Here is a 21,564-nt window from a genome sequence, read left to right on the forward strand (position 1 = left end):
ACCTTCATGATTTGATTTTAATGACACCTAGAAGAATTTCAAGTGATTTTCATTAAACTTGACAAGATAGAGAACATATGCATAAGCATCCCAGAAAAAATGAAGAAAAATAGATGTTAAAGCAAATGCAAATCCCGTTTTATAAATAACCGTATAGACCTGGTTAGCTTACCCACACAGGCAAATAGGATGCTTTTTGATTTTGGAACACCAAATAGCCAAAGTGCAGATAAGAATTTTATGATGCTATAATACTGGTTCCTTATTAGTTGCAACAGTTTTCTGAATGTATACTGAAGTCCCATCCTCTTAAGGCATATATCTTCCTATGCCATTTTCATTTTTAAAATGATCTGATTTGTATTTGTTTCTTGCTTTAAGAGTGCTTCCCAGTAGTTTACTTCAGTTCTTCCAAAGCTGAAAGTCCAGTGAAATAATGTGGATCTCTAATGGCGATCGTACTTTTGGCGTCTTTGAGATCACCAAGATGCATTTGGACTCCAAAGACGTTAACTGTCCTTTAAATAGAAAAGGACCTTTCTTTTCTGCTCTGTGGGGACTGCAACCCTCCCTTGTTATTTGTTTAATGAACTCCCTCAGGAGACAATCTAGAGTACATGGCCAAAACCTTCTTTCTTTGGAGCCTTTCTCTCCATGGCCTGTACTGTCCTTGAGGTAACTGAGGCACAGAGAAGTTAAGTGACTTGCCCGAAGTCACACAGCTGACATTTGGCAGGGCAGGTATTCGAATCCATGACATCTGACTCCCAAGGCCGGGCTCTTTCCACTAGCCATGCTGCTTCTCCATATCTTACCTCTTACCCCTTACCTCTGGCCTGAAATACCCTCCTCCTCATATCAGAGAGATCCATTCATTCATTCAATCATCTTTATTGAGCACTTACTGTGTGCAGAGCACTTACTGTGTGCAGATCACTGTACTAAGTGCTTGGAAAGTACAATACAGCAATTAAAAGAGTGACAATTCCTGCCCACAAGGAGCTCACAGTCTAGAGGGGGGAATACAGACATCAAAACAAAGATATCAATATACATAAATAAAATTAGAGATATATGCATAACTGCTGTGGGACTGGGAGGGAGGAGAGCAAAGGAAGGAAATAGGGGTGATGCAGAAGGGAGTGAGAGATGAGAAAAAGTGTGGGGCTTAGTCTGGAAAGACCTCTGGGAAGACAGATTATTGCTCTCCCCCACTTCAAAGCCTTATTGAAGGCACAACTTCTCCAAAGAGCCTTCCCTGATTAAAAGCTCCTCTCCTCTTCTCCCAGTCCCTTCTGAGTCACCCTGACTTGGTCCCTTTATTCACCCTCCCTCTCATCCTCACAGCTCATATGTATAAATCTGTAATTCATGTATTTATTTATATCAATGTCTATCTCCCCCTCTAATAATGATGGCATTTATTATGTGCATACTATTTGCCAGCCACTGTACTAAGTGGTGGGGCAGATACAAGCAAATGGAGGTGGACACAGTCCTTATCCCACTTGGAGCTTATAGTCTCAACTCCCATTTTACAGATGAGGTAACTGAGGTCCAGAGAACTGAAGTGATTTGCCCAAGGTCACACAGCAGACAGGTGGTGGAACTGGGATTATAACCCATGACCTTCTGTCTCCCAGCGGGTGCTCTATTTACTGCACCATCCTGGTTCTCCATTTGCCCATCTATTTACTATATTCAGACTGTGAGCTCAAGACTGAGATCCTTATAATAATAATGATGGCATTTGCTAAGCACTTACTATGTGTCAACCACTGTTCTAAGCGCTGGGGTAGATATAAGGTAATCAGGTTGTCCCACGTAGGGCTCACAGTCTTCATCCCCATTTTACAGATGAGGTAACTGAAGCATAGAGAAGTTAAGTAACTTGCCCAAAGTCACACAGCTGACAAGTGGCAGAGGTGGGATTAGAACCCATGACCTCTGGCTCCCAAGACCATGCTGTTCCCACTAAGCCAGGCTGCTTCTCCCTGTCCTCCCTTCCAAACCCTGTCCTCTCCCGAACTTTCCCATCACGGTGGACAGCACTACCATCCTTCCCTTCTCACAAGCCCGCAACCTTGGTGTCATCCTTGACTCCATGCTCTCATTTACCCCACACAGCCAATCCATTACCAAAACCTGTTAGTCTCACCTTCACAACGTCATCAAGATCTGCCCTTTCCTCTCCCTTCAAACCACTACCTTGTTGGTTCAATTTCTCATCCCAACCGAACCGGATTACTGCATCAGCCTCCTTTCTGATCGCCCATCCTCCTGTCTCTCCCCGCTTCACTCTATTCTTCACTCTGCTGCCCGGATTATCTTTCTACAGAAACGCTCTGGGCATGTCACTCCACTCCTCAAAAAGTTTCCAGATGTTGCCTATCAACCTTCACATTAAGGAAAAATTCCGCACTATTGGCTTCAAAGTTCTCCATCACCTCGCACCCTCCTACCTCACCTCCCTTCTCTCCTTCTACAGCCCAGCCCACACACTCCAGTCCTCTGCTACTAACCTCCTCACTGTGCCTCATTCACTGTGCCTGTCCCTCCATCGACCCCTGACCCACATCCAACCTCTGGCCCGGAATGCCCTCCCTCCACACATCTGACAAACTAGCTCTTTTCCTCCTTTCAAAGCCCTACTGAGAGTTCACCTCCTCCAAGAGGCCTTCCCAGACTGAGCCTCCCTTTTCCTCTCCTCTTTCTCCCCTCCCCATCGCCTCTCTCCCTCCCTCTGCCTTACCCCCTTCCCCTCCTCACAGCTCTTGTGTACATTGTTACATGTTTATTACTCTATTTTATTAATGATGTTTACATAGCTATAATTCTATTTATTCTGATGGTATTGACACCTGTTTACATGTTTTATTTTGTTGTCTGTCTCCCCCTTCTAGACTGTGAGCCCGCTGTTGCGTAGGGACTGTCTCTATTTGTTGCTGATTTGTACTTCCGAAGAGTACAGTGCCCTGCACACAGTAAACACTCAATAAATATCATTGAATGAATGAATGTGATTGCCTAACAAAGGAATCTTTGTGATAGAAACTTTTTCAGGGCAACAGTCACCTCCTTGTTTCTCAGACTATATAACATGGGGTTAAATACTGGTGCTACAATGGTGTAGAACAAAGACAGAAATTTATCCATATCTTCTGAGTGGCTTGACATAGGCCATAGATATGTGATGATACCAGATCCAAAGAATAAGATGACAACAATGAGGTGGGAAGAACAGGTGGAGAAGGCTTTGCTCCTCCCCGTGGCTGAAGGTAACTTCAGGATGGTGGAGATGATTTTGATGTAAGACGTAAGTATCGAGAGAAATGGGGTTATTACAAAAAGCAGGGCCACAGCATAGACTGAGAGTTGATTCATAGATGTGTCCCCACAGGCCAGCTTGAGTACTGGTGGGATATCACAGAAAAAATGGTTCAGCTTGTTGGAATCACAGAAGGGAAGGGAGAATATCTGACCTGTCTGCCCTACCTGGACCGGAATGCCACTGATCCAGGAAGCAGCTGCCAGCAAGATACACACTTTACGGCTCATGATGATTGGATACCGCAGTGGGTTACATATGGCCATGTAACGATCGCATGCCATCACAGCCAGGAGAAAGCACTCTGTGGCTCCAAGAATTAGGAGGAAGCACATCTGTGTAGCACATGAAAGGAAAGAAATAGTTCCATCCTGTGTCTGGAGACTCATCAGCATTCTGGGCAGAGTTACGGATGTATAACAGATTTCCAAGAAGGAGAGGTTCCTAAGGAAAAAGTACATGAGTTTGTGGAGAGTTTGATCTCTTATGGTTATTGTAATTATGAGTCCATTTCCTGCCAGGATGATCATGTAGCTAAAAAAGAAAATCCCAAAGAGGAATTCTCTCAATTTGGGAAGATCCAGAAAACCCAGGAGAACAAATTCTTCTACAGTCAGATTTCCCTGCTCCATTTCTTCTAAATTATTCAGCTGTGAAAAGGACAAAATCAGGAAGTTTGAATGAAAGTATGTAGCCAATGCACACGAGGCATCCTGTACACCCAAATCCCAGAAAAAATCAGTTAATTCTGTTCAAATAGATATCACTGTTATTTACAGTGTATGCTCTTATATATTCTATCTCTTCTGAACAACCTCCCGCTTGCTGTTGTCCTTAAAAAATATTTGTAGAAGGAACTAATGTGAATGAGGGGGAAGCTGAGTAGCAGTGGTCAGATTGATTGAAAACCTCAGGGTGCAGGTGGCTGCCACTCCCTCTTATTCTCTCAAGCGATCTACCAAATAATACTCTGCCCTCTCAGCTGTGCTCTATGCACAAAGGTGTCACACAAGGCTTTTGGGTTCTACACTGCAGAAGAAGGTCACACCTCTGCCCCTCCACCTCCTACACACTTCTTAACAGGAAATCCACTCTCCCACAAAGATGAAGCTAACCATTTCTCCTCCTATGTGAAGGAAATCACTGGGCTCCCAACTCATAAACAGCAGAAATTTGGGAAACATTCATAGATTTTAGAATATACCATTAAATCTTTTGTTATATTAAGACTGCCTGATTACTGATGAGACTAACAGAGGATTTAAAAATTGTGATTTTGCCAAGTGCTTACTATGTGCCAGGCACTGTACTAAGAGCTTGAGTAGATAATCGGGTTGAACAAGGTCTCTTTCCCACATAGGACTGGGAGTCTTAATCCCTATTTTACAGATGGGGAAACGAGGCCCAGAAAAATTAAGTAACTTGCCAAGGACACACTGCAGATAAGTGGCAGAACCAGGATTAGAACCCAGGTCTTTATGACGTCCAGGTCCATGCTTTATCTACTAGGTCAAGCTTTTTAATACTTCAGGCTCAGAGGTTTGCCTTTTTGTCATGAACTGCTACTACCAGTAATGGGTGACAATGGAGGATGAAGATTTGGGGTGGTGGGGATTGGGATCATCTGCCCTCAGCCCTCTAGACTTTAAGCTCATTATGGGCAGGGAACATGTCTGCTAATTCTATTGTATTAGCACAGTGCTCTGTACACAGTAAGTGCTCAAGAAATACCATTGATTGATTGGTGATATGACAATGACACCAGTGAATGATATCTGTGACAAATCTACATACTCTAAGTGATGTCTATAGTCTGGGACAGACCCTGCGTAGGACAGGGGAAGAATCTGAATTATGGTAATTATTAGGGAGCAAAGAAAGGCAGTGGTGCTATAGTGGTATTAAATCCAGGTTAATTTTAAAATGTTCCCTAGACAAAATCTGCATAATTTTTAAAAAAGTACACAATGCACCCCTTGATATTTAGGATTTCTAGTAAAGTAATCAGATATATTTATTTCATGGGTGGCCCTAATGGTGTTTCCTTTTAGTTTTTTTTTATTTATTTTAAAGAAAGAGTAAATATGTCAATCTCCTTATGGTGTGTGAATGGGTGGGAAGGAGACAGGAGGCAGGTAGGAGGGAAAGGGGGGAATCAAAATACACAGTCCAACACCCTTTCTTGCTGTCCCTCATGTAAAGGAAAACCATCAAGCCACCTTCATGATTTGATTTTAATGACACCTAGAAGAATTTCAAGTGATTTTCATTAAAACTTGACTTGAGATAGAGAATATATGCATAAGCATCCTAGAAAAAATGAAGAAAAACAGATGTTAAAGCAAATGCAAATCCAGTTTTATAAATCACTGTATAGACCTGGTTAGCTTACCCACACAGGCAAATAGGATGCCTTTTGATTTTGGAACACCAAATAGCCAAAGTGCAAATTAGAATTCTGTGATGATTTCATACCGATTCCTTATTAGTTGCAACAATTAGTTTTCTGAATGTATATTGAAGTCCCATCCTCTTAAGGCATACATCTTCCTTTGCCATTTTCATTTTTAAAATGATCTGATTTGTATTTGTTTCTTGCTTTAAGAGTGCTTCCCAGTAGTTTACTTCAGTTCTTCCAAAGCTGAAAGTCCAGTGAAATAATGTGGATCTCTAACGGTGATCGTGGTTTTGGCGTCTTTGAGATCACCAAGATGCATTTGGACTCCAAAGACATTAACTGTCCTTTAAATAGAAAAGGACCTTTCTTTTCTGCTCTCTGGGGACTGCAACCCTCCCTTGTTAATTGTTTAATGAACTCCCTCAATAGACAATCTAGAATACATGGCCAAAACCTTCTTTCTTTGGAGACTTTCTCTCCATGGCCTGTACTGTCCATGAGGTAACTGAGACACAGAGAAGTTAAGTGACTTGCCCAAAGTCACACAGCTGACATTTGGCAGAGCAGGTATTTGAATCCATGACATCTGACTCCCAAGCCCGGGCTCTTTCCACTGAGTCACGCTGCTCCTCCATATCTTACCTCTTACCCCTTACCTCTGGCCTGAAATACCCTCCTCCTTATATCAGACTGATTCATTCATTCATTCAATCATCTTTATTGAGCACTTACTGTGTGCAGAGCACTTACTGTGTGCAGAACACTGTACTAAGTACTTGGAAAGTACAATACAGCAATAAAAAGAGTGACAATTCCTGCCCACAAGGAGCTCACAGTCTAGAGGGGGGAATACAGACATCAAAACAAATAAAGATATCAATATAAATAAATAAAATTAGAGATATATACATAACTGCTGTGGGACTGGGAGGGAGGAGAGCAAAGGAAGGAAATAGGGGCAATGCAGAAGGGAGTGAGAGATGGGGAAAAGTGTAGGGCTTAGTCTGGAAAGGCCTCTGGGAAGACAAATAATTGCTCTCCCCCACTTCAAAGCCTTATTGGAGGCACATCTTCTCCAAGGAGCCTTCCCTGATTAAATGCTCCTCTCCTCTTCTTCCACTCAATTCTGAGTCACCCTGACTTGCTCTCTTTATTCATCCTCCCTCTCATCCTCACAGCTCATATGTATAAATCTGTAATTCATGTATTTATTTATATCAATGTCCAGCTCCCCTTCTAGTAATGATGGCATTTATTATGTGCATACTATGTGCCAGACACTGTACTAAGCATTGGGGCAGAGACAAGCAAATGGAGGTGGACACAGTCCCTATACCACTTGGAGCTTATAGTCTCAATTCCCATTTTACAGATGAGGTAACTGAGGTCCAGAGAAGTGAAGTGATTTGCCCAAGGTCACACAGCAGACAGGTGGTGGAACTGGGATTAGAACCCATGACCTTCTGTCTCCCAGCCCGTGCTCTATTTACTGCACCATCCTGGTTCTCCATTTGCCCATCTATTTACTATATTCAGACTGTGAGCTGAAGACTGAGATCCTTATAATAATAATGATGGCATTTGCTAAGCACTTACTATGTGTCAACCACTGTTCTAAGCGCTGGGGTAGATGTAAGGTAATCAGGTTGTCCCACGTGGGGCTCACAGTCTTCATCCCCATTTTACAGATGACGTAACTGAGGCATAGAGAAGTTAAGTAACTTGCCCGAAGTCACACAGCTGACAAGTGGCAGAGGCGGGATTAGAAGCCATGACCTCTGGCTCCCAAGACCGTGCTCTTTCCACTAAGCCATGTTGCTTCTCCCTGTCCTCTCTTCCAAATCCTGTCCTCTCTCTGACTTTCCCATCACGGTGGACAGCACTACCATCCTTCCCTTCTCACAAGTCCGCAACCTTGGTGTCATCCTGGACTCTGCACTCTCATTCACCCCACAAATCCAATCCGTTACCAAAACCTGCTAGTCTCACCTTCACAACGTCATCAAGATCTGCCCTTTCCTCTCCCTTCAAACCACTACCTTGTTGGTTCAGTTTCTCATCCCATCCAGACCGGATTACTGCGTCAGCCTCCTTTCTGATCGCCCATCCTCCTGTCTCTCCCCGCTTCAGTCTATTCTTCACTCTGCTGCCCGGATTATCTTTCTACAGAAACGCTCTGGGCATGTCACTCCACTCCTCAAAAAGTCTCCAGCTGTTGCCTAACAACCTTACACGAAGCAAAAATTCCTCACTATTGGCTTCAAAGTCCATCACCTCGCCCCCTCCTACCTCACCTCCCTTCTCTCCTACTACAGCCCAGCCGACACACTCCACTCCTCTACCACTAACCTCCTCACTGTGCCTCATTCACTGTGCCTGTCCTGCCATCCACCCCTGACCCACGTCCTACCTCTGGCCTGGAATGCCCTCCCTCCTCACATCTGACAAACTAGCTCTTTTCCTCCTTTCAAAGCCCTACTGAGAGCTCACATCCTCCAAGAGGCCTTCCCAAACTGAGCCTCCCTTTTCCTCTCCTCCTTCTCCCCTCCCCACCGCCCCTCTCCCTCTCTCAGCCGTACCCCCTTGCCCTCCTCACAGCTCTTGTGTACATTTTTACATATTTATTACTCTACTCAATTTATTAATGATGTTTACATAGCTATAATTCTATTTATTCTGATGGCATTGACACCTGTCTGCATGTTTAGTTTTGTTGTCTGTCTCCCCCTTCTAGACTGTGAGCCCGCTTTTGGGTAGGGACTGTCTCTATATGTTGCCGATTTGTACATCCCAAGAGTACAGTGCCCTGCACACACTAAACACTCAATAAATATGTTTGAATGAATGAATGAATGTGATTGCCTAACAAAGGAATCTTTCTGATAGAAACTTTTTCAGGGCAACAGTCACCTCCTTGTTTCTCAGACTATATATCATGGGGTTAAATACTGGTGCTACAATGGTGTAGAACAAAGACAAAAATTTATCCATATCTTCTGAGTGGCTTGATTTAGGCCATAGATATGTGATGGTACCAGATCCAAAGAACAAGGTGACAACAATGAGGTGGGAAGAACAGGTGGAGAAGGCTTTGCACCTCCCCGTGGCCGAAGGTAACTTCAGGATGGTGGAGATGATTTTGACATAGGACACGAGTATCAAGAGAAATGGGGCTGTTACAAAAATCAGGGCTACAGCATAGACAGAGAGTTGATTCGTAGATGTGTCCCCACAGGCCAGCTTGAGTACTGGTGGGATATCACAGAAAAAATGGTTCAGCTTGTTGGAATCACAGAAGGGAAGGGAGAATATCTGACCTGTCAGCCCTATCTGGACCAGAATGCCACTGATCCAGGAAGCAGCTGCCAGCAAGATACATACTTTACGGCTCATGATGATTGGATACCGCAGTGGGTTACATATGGACATGTAACGATCATACGCCATCACAGCCAGGAGAAAGCACTCTGTGGCTCCAAGAATTAGGAGGAAGCACATCTGTGTAGCACATGAAAGGAAAGAAATAGTTCCATCCTGTGTCTGGAGACTCATCAGCATTCTGGGCAGAGTTACGGATGTATAACAGATTTCCAAGAAGGAGAGGTTCCTAAGGAAAAGGTACATGAGTTTGTGGAGAGTTTGATCCCTTATGGTTATTATAATTATGAGTCCATTTCCTGCCAGGATGATCATGTAGCTAAAAAAGAAAATCCCAAAGAGGAATTCTCTCAATTTGGGAAGATCCAGAAAACCCAGGAGAACAAATTCTTCTACAGTCAGATTTCCCTTCTCCATTTCTTCTAAATTATTCAGCTGTGAAAAGGACAAAATCAGGAAGTTTGAATGAAAGCATGTAACCAATGCACACGAGGCATACGGTGCACCCAAAGCCCAGAAAAAATATGCTAATTCTGTTCAAATATATATCATTATTATTTACAGTACATGCTCCAACATATTCTATCTCTTCTGAACAACCTCCTGCTTGCTGTTGTCCTTTAAATATATTTGTAGAAGGAACTAATGTGAATGAGGGAGAAGCTGAGTAGCAGTGTTCAGACTGATTGAAAACCTCATGGTGCAGGTGGCTGCCACTCCCTGTTATTCTCTCAAGCAATCTACCAAATAATACTCTGACCCCTCAGTTGTGCTCTATGCACAAAGGTGTCACACAAGGTCTTTGGGTTCTACAATGAAGAAGAAGGTCACACCTCTAACCCTCCACCTCCTACACACTTCAGAACAGGAAATCCGCTCTCCCACACAGGTGAAACTAGCCCTTTCTCCTCCTATGTGAAGGAAATCACTGGGCTCCTAACTCATAAACAGTGGAAATTTGGGAAACATTCATAGATTTTAGAATATACCATTTAATCTTTTGTTATATTAAGACTGACTGATTACTGATGAGACTAACAGAGGATTTAAAAATTGTGATTTTGCCAAGTGCTTACTATGTCCGAGGCACTGTACTAAGCGCTTGAGTAGATAATCGGGTTGGACATAGTCCCTTTCCCACACAGGACTTGGAATCTTAATCCCTATTTCATAGATGTGGAAACGAGGCCCAGAAAAATTAAGTAACTTGCCAAGGACACACTGCAGATAAGTGGCAGAGCCGGGGTTAGAACCCAGGTCGTTATTACGTCCAGGTCTATGCTTTATCTACTAGGTCAAGCTTCTTAATACTTCAGGCTCAGAGTTTTGCCATTTTGTCATGAACTGTTACCACTAGTAATGGGTGACAGTGGAGGATGAAGATTTGGGGTGGTGGGGATTGGGATCATCTGCCCTCAGCCCTCTAGACTTTAAGCTCATTATGGGCAGGGAACATGTCTAATAATTCTATAGTATTAGCACAGTGCTGTGTACACAGTAAGTGCTCAATAAATACCATTGATTGATTGGTGATATTACATTGACACCAGTGAATGATGTCTGTGACAAATCTGCATACTCTAAGTGATGTCTATAGTCTGGGACAGACCCAAGCATAGGACAGAGGAAGAATCTGAATTATGGCAATTGTTAGAGAGCAAAGAAAGGCAGTGGTGCTACAGTGGTACTAAATCCACGTTAATTTTAAAATGTTTCCTAGATAAAATCTGCATAATAAAAAAAAAGCACACAATGCACCCCTTGATATTTAGGACTTCTAGTAAAGTAATCAGATATATTTATATCATGGGTGGCCCTAATGGTGTTTTCTTTTAGTTTTTGTTTTATTTATTTTAAAGAAAGAGTAAATATGTCAATCTCCTTATGGTGTGTGTATGAGTGGGAAGGAGACAGGAGGCAGGAAGGAGGGAAAGGGGGGAGTCAAAATACAGTCCAACATCCTTTCTTGCTGTCCCTCATGTAAAGCAAAACAGTCTAGCCACCTTCATGATTTAATTTTAATGACACCTAGAAGAATTTCAAGTGATTTTCATTAAAACTTGACGAGATAGAGAATACATGCATAAGCATCCTAGAAAAAATGAAGAAAAATAGATTTTATAGTAAATTCAAATCCAGTTTTATAAATTACCGTATAGACCTGGTTAGCTTACCCACACAGGCAACTAGGATGCTTTTTGATTTTGGAACACCAAATAGCCAAAGTGCAAATTAGAATTTTATGATGCTATAATACTGATTCCTTATTAGTTGCAACAGTTTTCTGAATGTATATTGAAGTCCCATCCTCTTAAGGCATACATCTTCCTATGCCATTTTCAGTTTTAAAATGATCTGATTTGTATTTGTTTCTTGCACAAAGAGTGCTTCCCAGTAGTTTACTTCAGTTCTTCCAAAGCTGAAAGTCCAGTGAAATAATGTGGATCTCTAGCGAGGATCGTAGTTTTGGCGTCTTTGAGATCACCAAGATGCATTTGGACTCCAAAGACGTTAACTGTCCTTTAAATAGAAAAGGACCTTTCTTTTATGCTCTCTGGGGACAGCAACCCTCCCTTGTTATTTGTTTAATGAACTCCCTCAATAGACAATCTAGAATACATGGCCAAAACCTTCTTTCTTTGGAGCCTTTCTCTCCATGGACTGTACTGTATCATTTCCAAATCTCCCTCCTCCAGGAATTCTGGGGGGTGATTTCTCTTAGGTTGGGCCTGCTTATCCATAGTTACTCTATAACTTCTTCCACCCATCAAGCACACTTGGAATAGCTTCCCACTACTCAAAGTATGCTCATGAGGCAGAGACACACTACAGGAAACAGGCTAAGAAATACAAAAGTCAAAGGGAGACCGAGGTGGTAAAGAGCAGTCCCATTTTTGTACCTTCCAGCCCTTGGAGATGAACCTCAACATCATGGTAAAGATGATCAGGGTCACTGCCCCAAACTGCCATCTTGTCCAGGCACGAATCCAGGCCTCGCCAAATGATCTGAAACCACTCCCCTTTTCACTCTCATTATCCCAATTTCAAGACACCTGCACTTTCCCTTCATCCTGGCTCCCCTCTGAAGACACCAAAGGGCTTCTCTTTAGAACGTAAGGCAGGGAAGGGATGTTGGGAATCCACTCCCCATAGCTTCCTTCCTTCCTCAACACAATAAGCACAGTCTCCCACTCTTTTGACACTAGCTCATCCCATCCCAGAGTTTGCTCCTTACTGTTCCCTCAATGACTTCAGCCTTCATCAGTTCCAAGCACAGTGCAAAGATAACCTCAGAACAGAGTGGGAATTTCCATGCCCTGACAGCCTCAAGTTGGAAGTGTGGGCTGCAGTGTAGTGGAAACAAGTAGAAAGGTCAAGAGAGAGATGTGGAAGTTTTATATATATTCTTTTATGATATTTATGAAGTGCTTACTATGAGCCAGGCACTGAACAAAGGGCTGGGGTGGATTCACACTACTCAGGCTGGACAAAGTCCATGAAACATAAAGGGCCTATTTTACAGATGAGGTAACTGAGGATCAGAGAAGTTAAGTGACTTGCCCAAGTTCACATAGTAGACATATAGTGGAACTGAGATTAGAACTCAGGTCCTTCAGACTCTCAGGCTCTTTCCATTAGGGCACGCTGCTTATGTCAAATAGTTTGGAGGAAAATGGGTGACCATTAGAGATTTGAGGAGTCCAGTAGTGCATTCTGAATGACACATTTGGAAGGTTGTATGATCCCTCCGAAGATGTACACTGAAGAGGAGAGAAGCCGAAGCAAGGACACCATTAAGGAGACTGATGAAATGCTCCAGCCAGAAGGCAACCAGGGTTTGTATTAGAGGATGACAATAAAGTCAGAGATGAAGAAGCTGATCCAGGTCATATTGTGGATTAAAAACCATGAAGAGTTTGAGACAGGCTGAAGTTGGGAGGATAGTGATATTTATTGAGTACTTCATGTCAGGCACCATACTAAATGTTGAGTTGTGTATAAAATCAACAGTTCCATCCCACATTGGTTTTAAATCTAAGTGGGGAAGGACAGACATATAGAAGGGAAGAATAAGTTATAAACAATGGGAGCATTAATAAAATTAAAATTGACACTATGAAAGCATTACATAATTAACAGTGTTTGGAATGGGCAGTGCTTGGGTATCTTACGGCTTCAGGACAAGATCCTGGGTCATGAATGGTTTGACTTCTCCAATATTCTGGACATTCTAAAGGCAGTTTCTGTACAGGTTCTGCGCCTCCTATCAATCAATCATAGTTATTGAGCACCTACCCTGTGCAGAGCATTGTATTAAGGGCTGAGGAGTGTACAATACAACAGAGTTGGTAGATGCATTCCCGGCCCACAGTGAGCTCACAATTTGGTGGGGAGACAGATTTATATTTGTTAATATGAGTGAATAAGTTACAGTTATTTATATAACCATCCTGCTGTACCTCGGTCTCGTCTATCTCACTGCCAACCTCTCACACACATAACAATAATGATGGCCTTTATTAAGCACTTACTATGTGCAAAGTACTATTCTAAACACTGGGAATGTTACAAAGTGATCAGGTTGTCTCACGGGGAGCTGAAAGACTTCATCCCCATTTTACAGTTGAGGTAACTGAGGCACAGAGAAGTTTAGTGACTTGCCCAGAGTCACACAGCTGACATTTGGCAGAGCAGGTATTTGAATCCATGACCTCTGACTCCCAAGCCTGGGCTCTTTCCACTAAGCCACGCTGTTCTCCACATCTTACCTCTTACCCCTTACCTCTGGCCTGAAATACCTTCTTCCTCATATCAGACAGATTCATTCATTCATTCAATCATCTTTATTGAGCACTTACTGTGTGCAGAGCACTTACTGTGTGCAGAGCACTTACTGTGCGCAGAGCACTGTACTAAGTGCTTGGAAAGTACAATACAGCAATAAAAAGAGTGACAATTCCTGCCCACAACGAGCTCACAGTCTAGAGGGAGGAATACAGACATCAAAACAAAGATATCAATATAAATAAATAAAATTACAGATGTATACATAAGTGCTGTGGGACTGGGAGGGAGGAGAGAAAAGGAAGGAAATAGGGGTGATGCAGAGGGGAGTGAGAGATGAGGAAAAGTGTGGGACTTAGTCTGGAAAGGCCTCTGGGAAGACAGATAATTGCTCTCCCCCACTTCAAAGCCTTAGTGAAGGCACATCTTCTCCAAGGAGCCTTCCCTGAATAAACGCTCCTCCCCTCTTCTCCCACTCCCTTTTGCGTCACCCTGAGTTGCTCTCTTTATTCATCCTCCCTCTCATCCTCACAGCTCATATGTATAAATCTGTAATTCATGTATTTATTTATATTAATGTCTATCTCCCCCTCTAATAATGATGGCATTTATTGCATGCATACTATTTGCCAGCCACTGTACTAAGCGGTGGGGCAGATATGAGGAAATTGAGTTGGCCCAGTCCCTATTCCACGTGGGGCTTACAATCTCAATTCGCATTTTGGAGATGAGGTAACTGAGGTCCAGAGAAGTGAAGTGATTTGCCTAAGGTCACACAGCAGACAGGTGGTGGAATGGGGATTAGAACCTGGGACCTTCTGTCTCCCAACCTGTGCTCTATTCACTGCACCATCCTGGTTCTCCATTTGCCCATCTATATACTATATTTAGACTGTGAGCTCAAGACTGAGATCCTTATTTTCCCTTCCAAACCCTGTCCTCTCCCCGACTTTCCCATCACTGTGGACAGCACTGCCATCCTTCCCTTCTCACAAGCCCACAACCTTGGTGTCATCCTTGACTCCGTGCTCTCATTCACCCCACACATCCAATCCTTTACCAAAACCTGCTAGTCTCACCTTCACAACTTCATCAAGATCTGCCCTTTCCTCTCCCTTCAAACCACTACCTTGTTGGTTCAATATCTCTTCCTATCCGGACCAGATTACTACATCAGCCTCCTTTCCGATCTCCCAACCTCTTGTCTCTCCCCGCTTCAGTCTATTGTTCACTCTGCTGCCCGGATTATCTTTCTACAGAAATGCACTGGGCATGTCTCTTCACTCCTCAAAAATCTCCAGCTGTTGCCTATCAACCTTCACATGAAGCAAAAACTCCTCACTATCGGCTTCAAAGCTCTCCATCACTTCGCCCCCTCCTACCTCACCTCCCTTCTCTCCTTCTAACGCCCAGCCCACACACTCTGCTCCTCTGCTACTAACCTCCTCACTGTGCCTCATTCTCTCCTGTCCCGCCATCGACCCCTGACCCACGTCCTACCTCTGGCCTGGAATGCCCTCCCTCCACACATCTGCCAAACTAGCTCTTTTCTTCCTTTCAAAGCCCTACTGAGAGCTCCCCTCCTCCAAGAGGCCTTCTCAAACTAAGCCTCCCTTTTCCTCTCCTTCTTCTCCTTTCCTCATTGCCCCTCTCCCTCCCTCTTCCTCACCCCCTTCCCCTCCTCACAGATCTTGTGTACATTTTTACATATTTATTACTCAACTGATTTTATTAATGATGTTTACATAGCTATAATTCTATTTATTCTGATGGTATTGACACCTGTTTACATGTTTTATTTTGTTGTCTGTCTCCCCCTTCTAGACTGTGAGCCCACTGTTGCGTAGGGACTGTCTCTATTTGTTGCTGATTTGTACTTCCGAAGAGTACAGTGCCCTGCACACAGTAAACACTCAATAAATATCATTGAATGAATGAATGTGATTGCCTAACAAAGGAATCTTTGTGATAGAAACTTTTTCAGGGCAACAGTCACCTCCTTGTTTCTCAGACTATATATCATGGGGTTAAGTACTGGTGCTACAATGGTATAGAACAAAGACAGAAATTTATCCATATCTTCTAAGTAGTTTGACTTAGGCCATAGATATGTGATGGTACCAGATCCATAGAACAAGGTGACAACAATGAGGTGGGAAGAACAGGTGGAGAAGGCTTTGCATCGCCCCGTGGCTGAAGGTACCTTCAGGATGGTGGAGATGATTTTGATGTAGGATACAAGTATCAAGAGAAATGGCGCTGTTACAAAAAGCAGGGCCACAGCATAGACTAAGAGTTGATTCATAGATGTGTCCCCACAGGCCAGCTTGAGTACTGGTGGGATATCGCAGAAAAAATGGTTCAGCTTGTTGGAATCACAGAAGGGAAGGGAGAATATCTGACCTGTCTCCCCTATCAGGACTGGAATGCCACTGATCCAGGAAGCAGCTGCCAGCAGGACACATACTTTATGGCTCATGATGATTGGATAACGCAGTGGATTACATATGGCCATATAACGATCATACGCCATCACAGCCAGAAGAAAGCACTCCGTAGCTCCAAGAATTAGGAGGAAGCACATCTGTGTAGCGCATGAAAGGAAAGAAATAGTTCCATCCTGTGTCTGGAGACTCATCAGCATTCTGGGCAGAGTTACGGATGTATAACAGATTTCCAAGAAGGAGAGGTTCCTAAGGAAAAAGTACATGGGTTTGTGGAGAGTTTGATCCCTTATGGTTATTATAATTATGAGTCCATTTCCTGCCAGGATGATCATGTAGCTAAAAAAGAAAATCCCAAAGAGGAATTCTCTCAATTTGGGAAGATCCAGAAATCCCAGGAGAACAAATTCTTCTACAGTCAGATTTCCCTTCTCCATTTTTTCTAAATTATTCAGCTGTGAAAAGGACAAAATCAGGAAGTTTGAATGAAAGCATGTGGCCAATGCACACGAGGCATCCTGTATACCTAAATCCCAGAAAAAATCAGTTAATTCTGTTCAAATAGATATCACTATTATTTACCGTGTATGCTCTTATATATTCTATCTCTTCTGAACAACCTCCCGCTTGCTGTTGTCCTTAAAAAATATTCGTAGAAGGAACTAATGTGAATGAGGGGGAAGCTGAGTAGCAGTGGTCAGACTGATTGAAAACCTCAGGGTGCAGGTGGCTGCCACTGCCTCTTATTCTCTCAAGCAATCTACCAAATAATACTCTGACCCCTCAGTTGTGCTCTATGCACAAAGGTGTCACACAAGGTTTTTGGGTTCTATACTGCAGAAGAAGGTCATACCTCTGCCCCTCCACCTCCTACACACTTCAGAACAGGAATCCCACTCTCCCACACAGATGAAGCTAAACATTTCTCCTCCTATGTGAAGAAAATCACCGGGTTCCTAACTCATGAACAGAGGAAATTTGGGAAACCTTCATAGATTTTAGAATATACCATTTAATCTTTTGTTATATTAAGACTGCCTGATTACTGATGAGACTAACAGGGGATTTAAAAATTGTGATTTTGCTAGGTGCTTACTATGTGCCAGGCACTGTACTAAGAGCTTGAGTAGATAATCGGGTTGAACACAGTCCCTTTCCCACATAGGACTTGGAGTCTTAATCCCTATTTTACAGATGTGGAAACGAGGCCCAGAAAAATTAAGTAACTTGCCAAGGACACACAGCAGATAGGTGGCAGAGCCAGGGTTAGAACCCAGGTCTTTATGACGTCCAGGTCCGTGTTTTATCTACTAGGTCAAGCTTTTTAATACTTCAGGCTCAGAGGTTTGAAATTTTGTCATGAACTGCTACTACTAGTAATGGGTGACAATGGAGGATGAAGATTTGGGGTGGTGGGGATTGGGATCATCTGCCCTCAGCCCTCTAGACTTTAAGCTCATTGCGGGAAGTGAACATGTCTGCTAATTCTATTGTATTAGCACAGTGCTCTGTACACAGTAAGCGCTCAATAAATACCATTGATTTATTGGTGATATGACATGGACACCAGTGAATGATGTCTGTGACAAATCTGCATACTCTAAGTGATGTCTATAGTCTGGGACAGACCCAGCGTAGGACAGGGGAAGAATCTGAATTATGGTAATTATTAGGGAGCAAAGAAAGGCAGTGGTGCTACAGTGGTACTAAATCCACATTAATTTTAAAATGTTCCCTAGATAAAATCTGCATAATTAAAAAAAGCACACAATGCACCCCTTGATATTTAGGACTTCTAGTAATCAGATATATTTATATCATGGGTGGCCCAAATGGTGTTTTCTTTTAGTTTTTTTATTTATTTTAAAGAAAGAGTAAATATGTCAATCTCCTTATGGTGTGTGTATGGGTCGGAAGGAGGCAGGAGGCCGGTAGGAGGGAAAGGGGGCAGTCAAAATACAGTCCAACATCCTTTCTTACTGTCCCTCATGTAAACGAAAACAATCTAGCCACCTTCATGATTTAATTTTAATGACACCTAGAAGAATTTCAAGTGATTTTCATTAAAACCTGACGAGATAGAGAATATATGCATAAGCATTCAAAAAAAAATGAAGAAAAAAGCATGTTAAAGCAAATGCAAATCCAGTTTTATAAATTACTGTATAGACCTTGTTAGCTTACCCACACAGGCAAATAGGATGCTTTTTGATTTTGGAACACCAAATAGCCAAAGTGCAGATTAGAATTTTATGATGCTATAATACTGATTCCTTATTAGTTGCAACAGTTTTCTGAATGTATAGTGAAGTCCCATCCTCTTAAGGCATACATCTTCCTATGCCATTTTCATTTTTAAAATGATCTGATTCGTATTTGTTTCTTGCTTTGAGTGCTTCCCAGTAGTTTACTTCAGTTCTTCCAAAGCTGAAAGTCCAGTGAAATAATGTGGATCTCTAATGGCAATTGTAGTTTTGGCGTCTTTGAGATCACCAAGATGCATTTGGACTCCAAAGACATTAACTGTCCTTTAAATAGAAAAGGACCTTTCTTTTCTGCTCTCTGGGGACTGCAACCCTCCCTTGTTACTCGTTTAATGAACTCCCTCAATAGACAATCTAGAATACATGGCCAAAACCTTCTTTCTTTGGAGCCTTTCTCTCTATGGACTGTACTGTATCATCTCCAAATCTCCCTCCTCCAGGAATTCTGGGGGGTGATTTCTCTTAGGTTGGACCTGCTTATCCATAGTTACTCTATAACTTCTTCCACCCATCAAGCACACTTGGAATAGCTTTCCACTACTCAAAATATGCTCATGAGGCACAGACACACTACAGGAAACAGGCTAAGAAATGCAAAAGTCAAAGGGAGACCGAGGTGGTAAAGAGCAGTCCCATTTTTGTACCATCCGGCCCTTGGAGATGAACCTCAACATCATGGTAAAGATGATAAGGGTCACTTCCCCAAACTGCCATCTTGTCCAGGCACGAATCCAGGCCTCGCCAGATGATCTGAAACCACTCCCCTTTTCTCTCATTATCGCAATTTCAAGACATCTGCACTTTCCCTTCATCCTGGCTCCCCTCTGAAGACACCAAAGGGCTTCTCTTTAGAACATAAGGCAAGAAAGGGATGTTGGGAATCCACTCCCCATAGCTTCCTTCCTTCCTCAACCCAATAAGCACAGTCTCCCACTCTATTGACCCTAGCTTATCCCATCCCAGAGTTTGCTCCTTACTATTCCCTCGATGACTTCAGCCTTCATCAGTTCCAACCACAGTGCAAAGAAAACCTCAGAAGGGAGTGGGAATTACCATGCCCTGACAGCCTCAAGTTGGAAGTGTGGGCTTCAGTGTAGTGGAAACAAATAGAAAGGTCAAGAGAGAGATGTGGAAAATTTTATATATATTATTTTATGATATTTATGAAGTGCTTACTATGAGCCAGGCACTGAACTAAGGGCTGGGGTGGATTCACACTATTAAGGTTGGACAAAGTCCATGAAACATATAGGGTCTATTTTACAGATGAGGTAACTGAGGATCAGAGAAGTTAAGTGATTTGCCCAAGTTCACATAGTAGACATATAGTGGAACTGAGATTAGAACTCAGGTCCTTCAGACTCTCAGGCTCTTTCCATTAGGGCACGCTGCTTATGTCAAATAGTTTGGGGGGAAATGGGTGACGACTAGAGATTTTGAGGAGTCCAGTAGTGCATTCTGAATGACACATTTGGAAGGTTGTATGATCCCTCCGAAGATGTACACTGAAGAGGAGAGAAACCGAAGCAAGGACACCGTTAAGGAGACTGATGAAATGCTCCAGCCAGAAGGCAACCAGGGTTTGTATTAGAGGATGACAATAAAGTCAGAGATGAAGAAACTGATCCAGGTCATATTGTGGATTAAAAACCATGAAGAGTTTGAGACAGGCTGAAGTTGGGAGAATAGTGATATTTATTAAGTACTTCATGTCAGGCACCATACTAAATGTTGAGTTGTGTATAAAATCAACAGTTCCATCCCACATTGGTTTTAAATCTAAGTGGGGAAGGACAGACATATAGAAGGGAAGAATAAGTTATAAACAATGGGAGCATTAATAAAATTAAAATTGACACTATGAAAGCATTACATAATTCAACAGTGTTTGGAATGGGCAGTGCTTGGGTATCTTATGGCTTCAGGACAAAATCCTGGGTCATGAATGGTTTAACTTCTCCAATATTCTGGACATTCTAAAGGCAGTTTCTGTACAGGTTCTGCTCCTCCTATCAATCAATCATAGTTATTGAGCACCTACCATGTGCAGAGCATTGTATTAAGGGCTGAGGAGTGTACAATACAACAGAGTTGGTAGATGCATTCCCGGCCCACAGTGAGCTCACAATTTGGTGGGGGACAGATTTATATTTGTTAATATGAGTGAATAAGTTACAGTTATTTACATAACCATCCTGCTGTACCTCGGTCTCGTCTATCTCACTGCCAACCTCTCACGCACATAACAATAATGATGGCCTTTATTAAGCACTTACTATGTGCAAAGTACTATTCTAAACACTGGGGATGTTACAAAGTGATCAGGTTGTCTCACGGGGAGCTTAAAGACTTCATCCCCATTTTACAGTTGAGGTAACTGAGGCACAGAGAAGTTTAGTGACTTGCCCAAAGTCACACAGCTGACATTTGGCAGAGCAGGTATTTGAATGCATGACCTCTGACTCCCAAGCCTGGGCTCTTTCCACTAAGCCACGCTGTTCTCCACATCTTACCTCTTACCCCTTACCTCTGGCCTGAAATACCTTCCTCCTCATATCAGACAGATTCATTCATTCATTCAATCATCTTTACTGAGCACTTACTGTGTGCAGAGCACTTACTGTGTGCGGAGGACTTACTGTGCGCAGAGCACTGTACTAAGTGCTTGGAAAGTACAATACAGCAATAAAAAGAGTGACAATTCCTGCCCACAACGAGCTCAGAGTCTAGAGGGAGGAATACAGACATCAAAACAAAGATATCAATATAAATAAATAAAATTACAGATGTATACATAAGTGCTGTGGGACTGGGAGGGAGGAGAGCAAAGGAAGGAAATAGGGGCGATGCAGAGGGGAGTGAGAGATGAGGAAAAGTGTGGGGCTTAGTCTGGAAAGGTCTCTGGGAAGACAGATAATTGCTCTCCCCCACTTCAAAGACTTATTGAAGGCACATCTTCTCCAAGGA

The 21,564-nt window shown here is 42.8% G+C and overlaps 3 protein-coding genes across 3 annotated transcripts; all 3 read right to left on the minus strand.

The window, feature by feature from the left end:
* Window positions 1-3,027: 3,027 nt before the first annotated feature.
* Window positions 3,028-3,972, minus strand: LOC119943831 (olfactory receptor 10AG1-like). Its single transcript, XM_038765006.1, has one exon. The coding sequence runs from the start codon at window positions 3,958-3,960 to the stop codon at window positions 3,028-3,030; it is 933 nt and encodes a 310-aa protein (XP_038620934.1). The 5' UTR covers window positions 3,961-3,972.
* A 4,616-nt stretch (window positions 3,973-8,588) lies between these two features.
* Window positions 8,589-9,533, minus strand: LOC119943830 (olfactory receptor 10AG1-like). The gene has a single exon (XM_038765005.1). The coding sequence runs from the start codon at window positions 9,519-9,521 to the stop codon at window positions 8,589-8,591; it is 933 nt and encodes a 310-aa protein (XP_038620933.1). The 5' UTR covers window positions 9,522-9,533.
* Window positions 9,534-15,837: 6,304 nt separating this feature from the next.
* On the minus strand, window positions 15,838-16,782 carry LOC119943828 (olfactory receptor 10AG1-like). The gene has a single exon (XM_038765003.1). The coding sequence runs from the start codon at window positions 16,768-16,770 to the stop codon at window positions 15,838-15,840; it is 933 nt and encodes a 310-aa protein (XP_038620931.1). The 5' UTR covers window positions 16,771-16,782.
* Between the last annotated feature and the right edge of the window lie 4,782 nt (window positions 16,783-21,564).

This window comes from Tachyglossus aculeatus, chromosome 22, assembly GCF_015852505.1.
Source record: "Tachyglossus aculeatus isolate mTacAcu1 chromosome 22, mTacAcu1.pri, whole genome shotgun sequence".
NCBI classification, from domain to species: domain Eukaryota; kingdom Metazoa; phylum Chordata; class Mammalia; order Monotremata; family Tachyglossidae; genus Tachyglossus; species Tachyglossus aculeatus.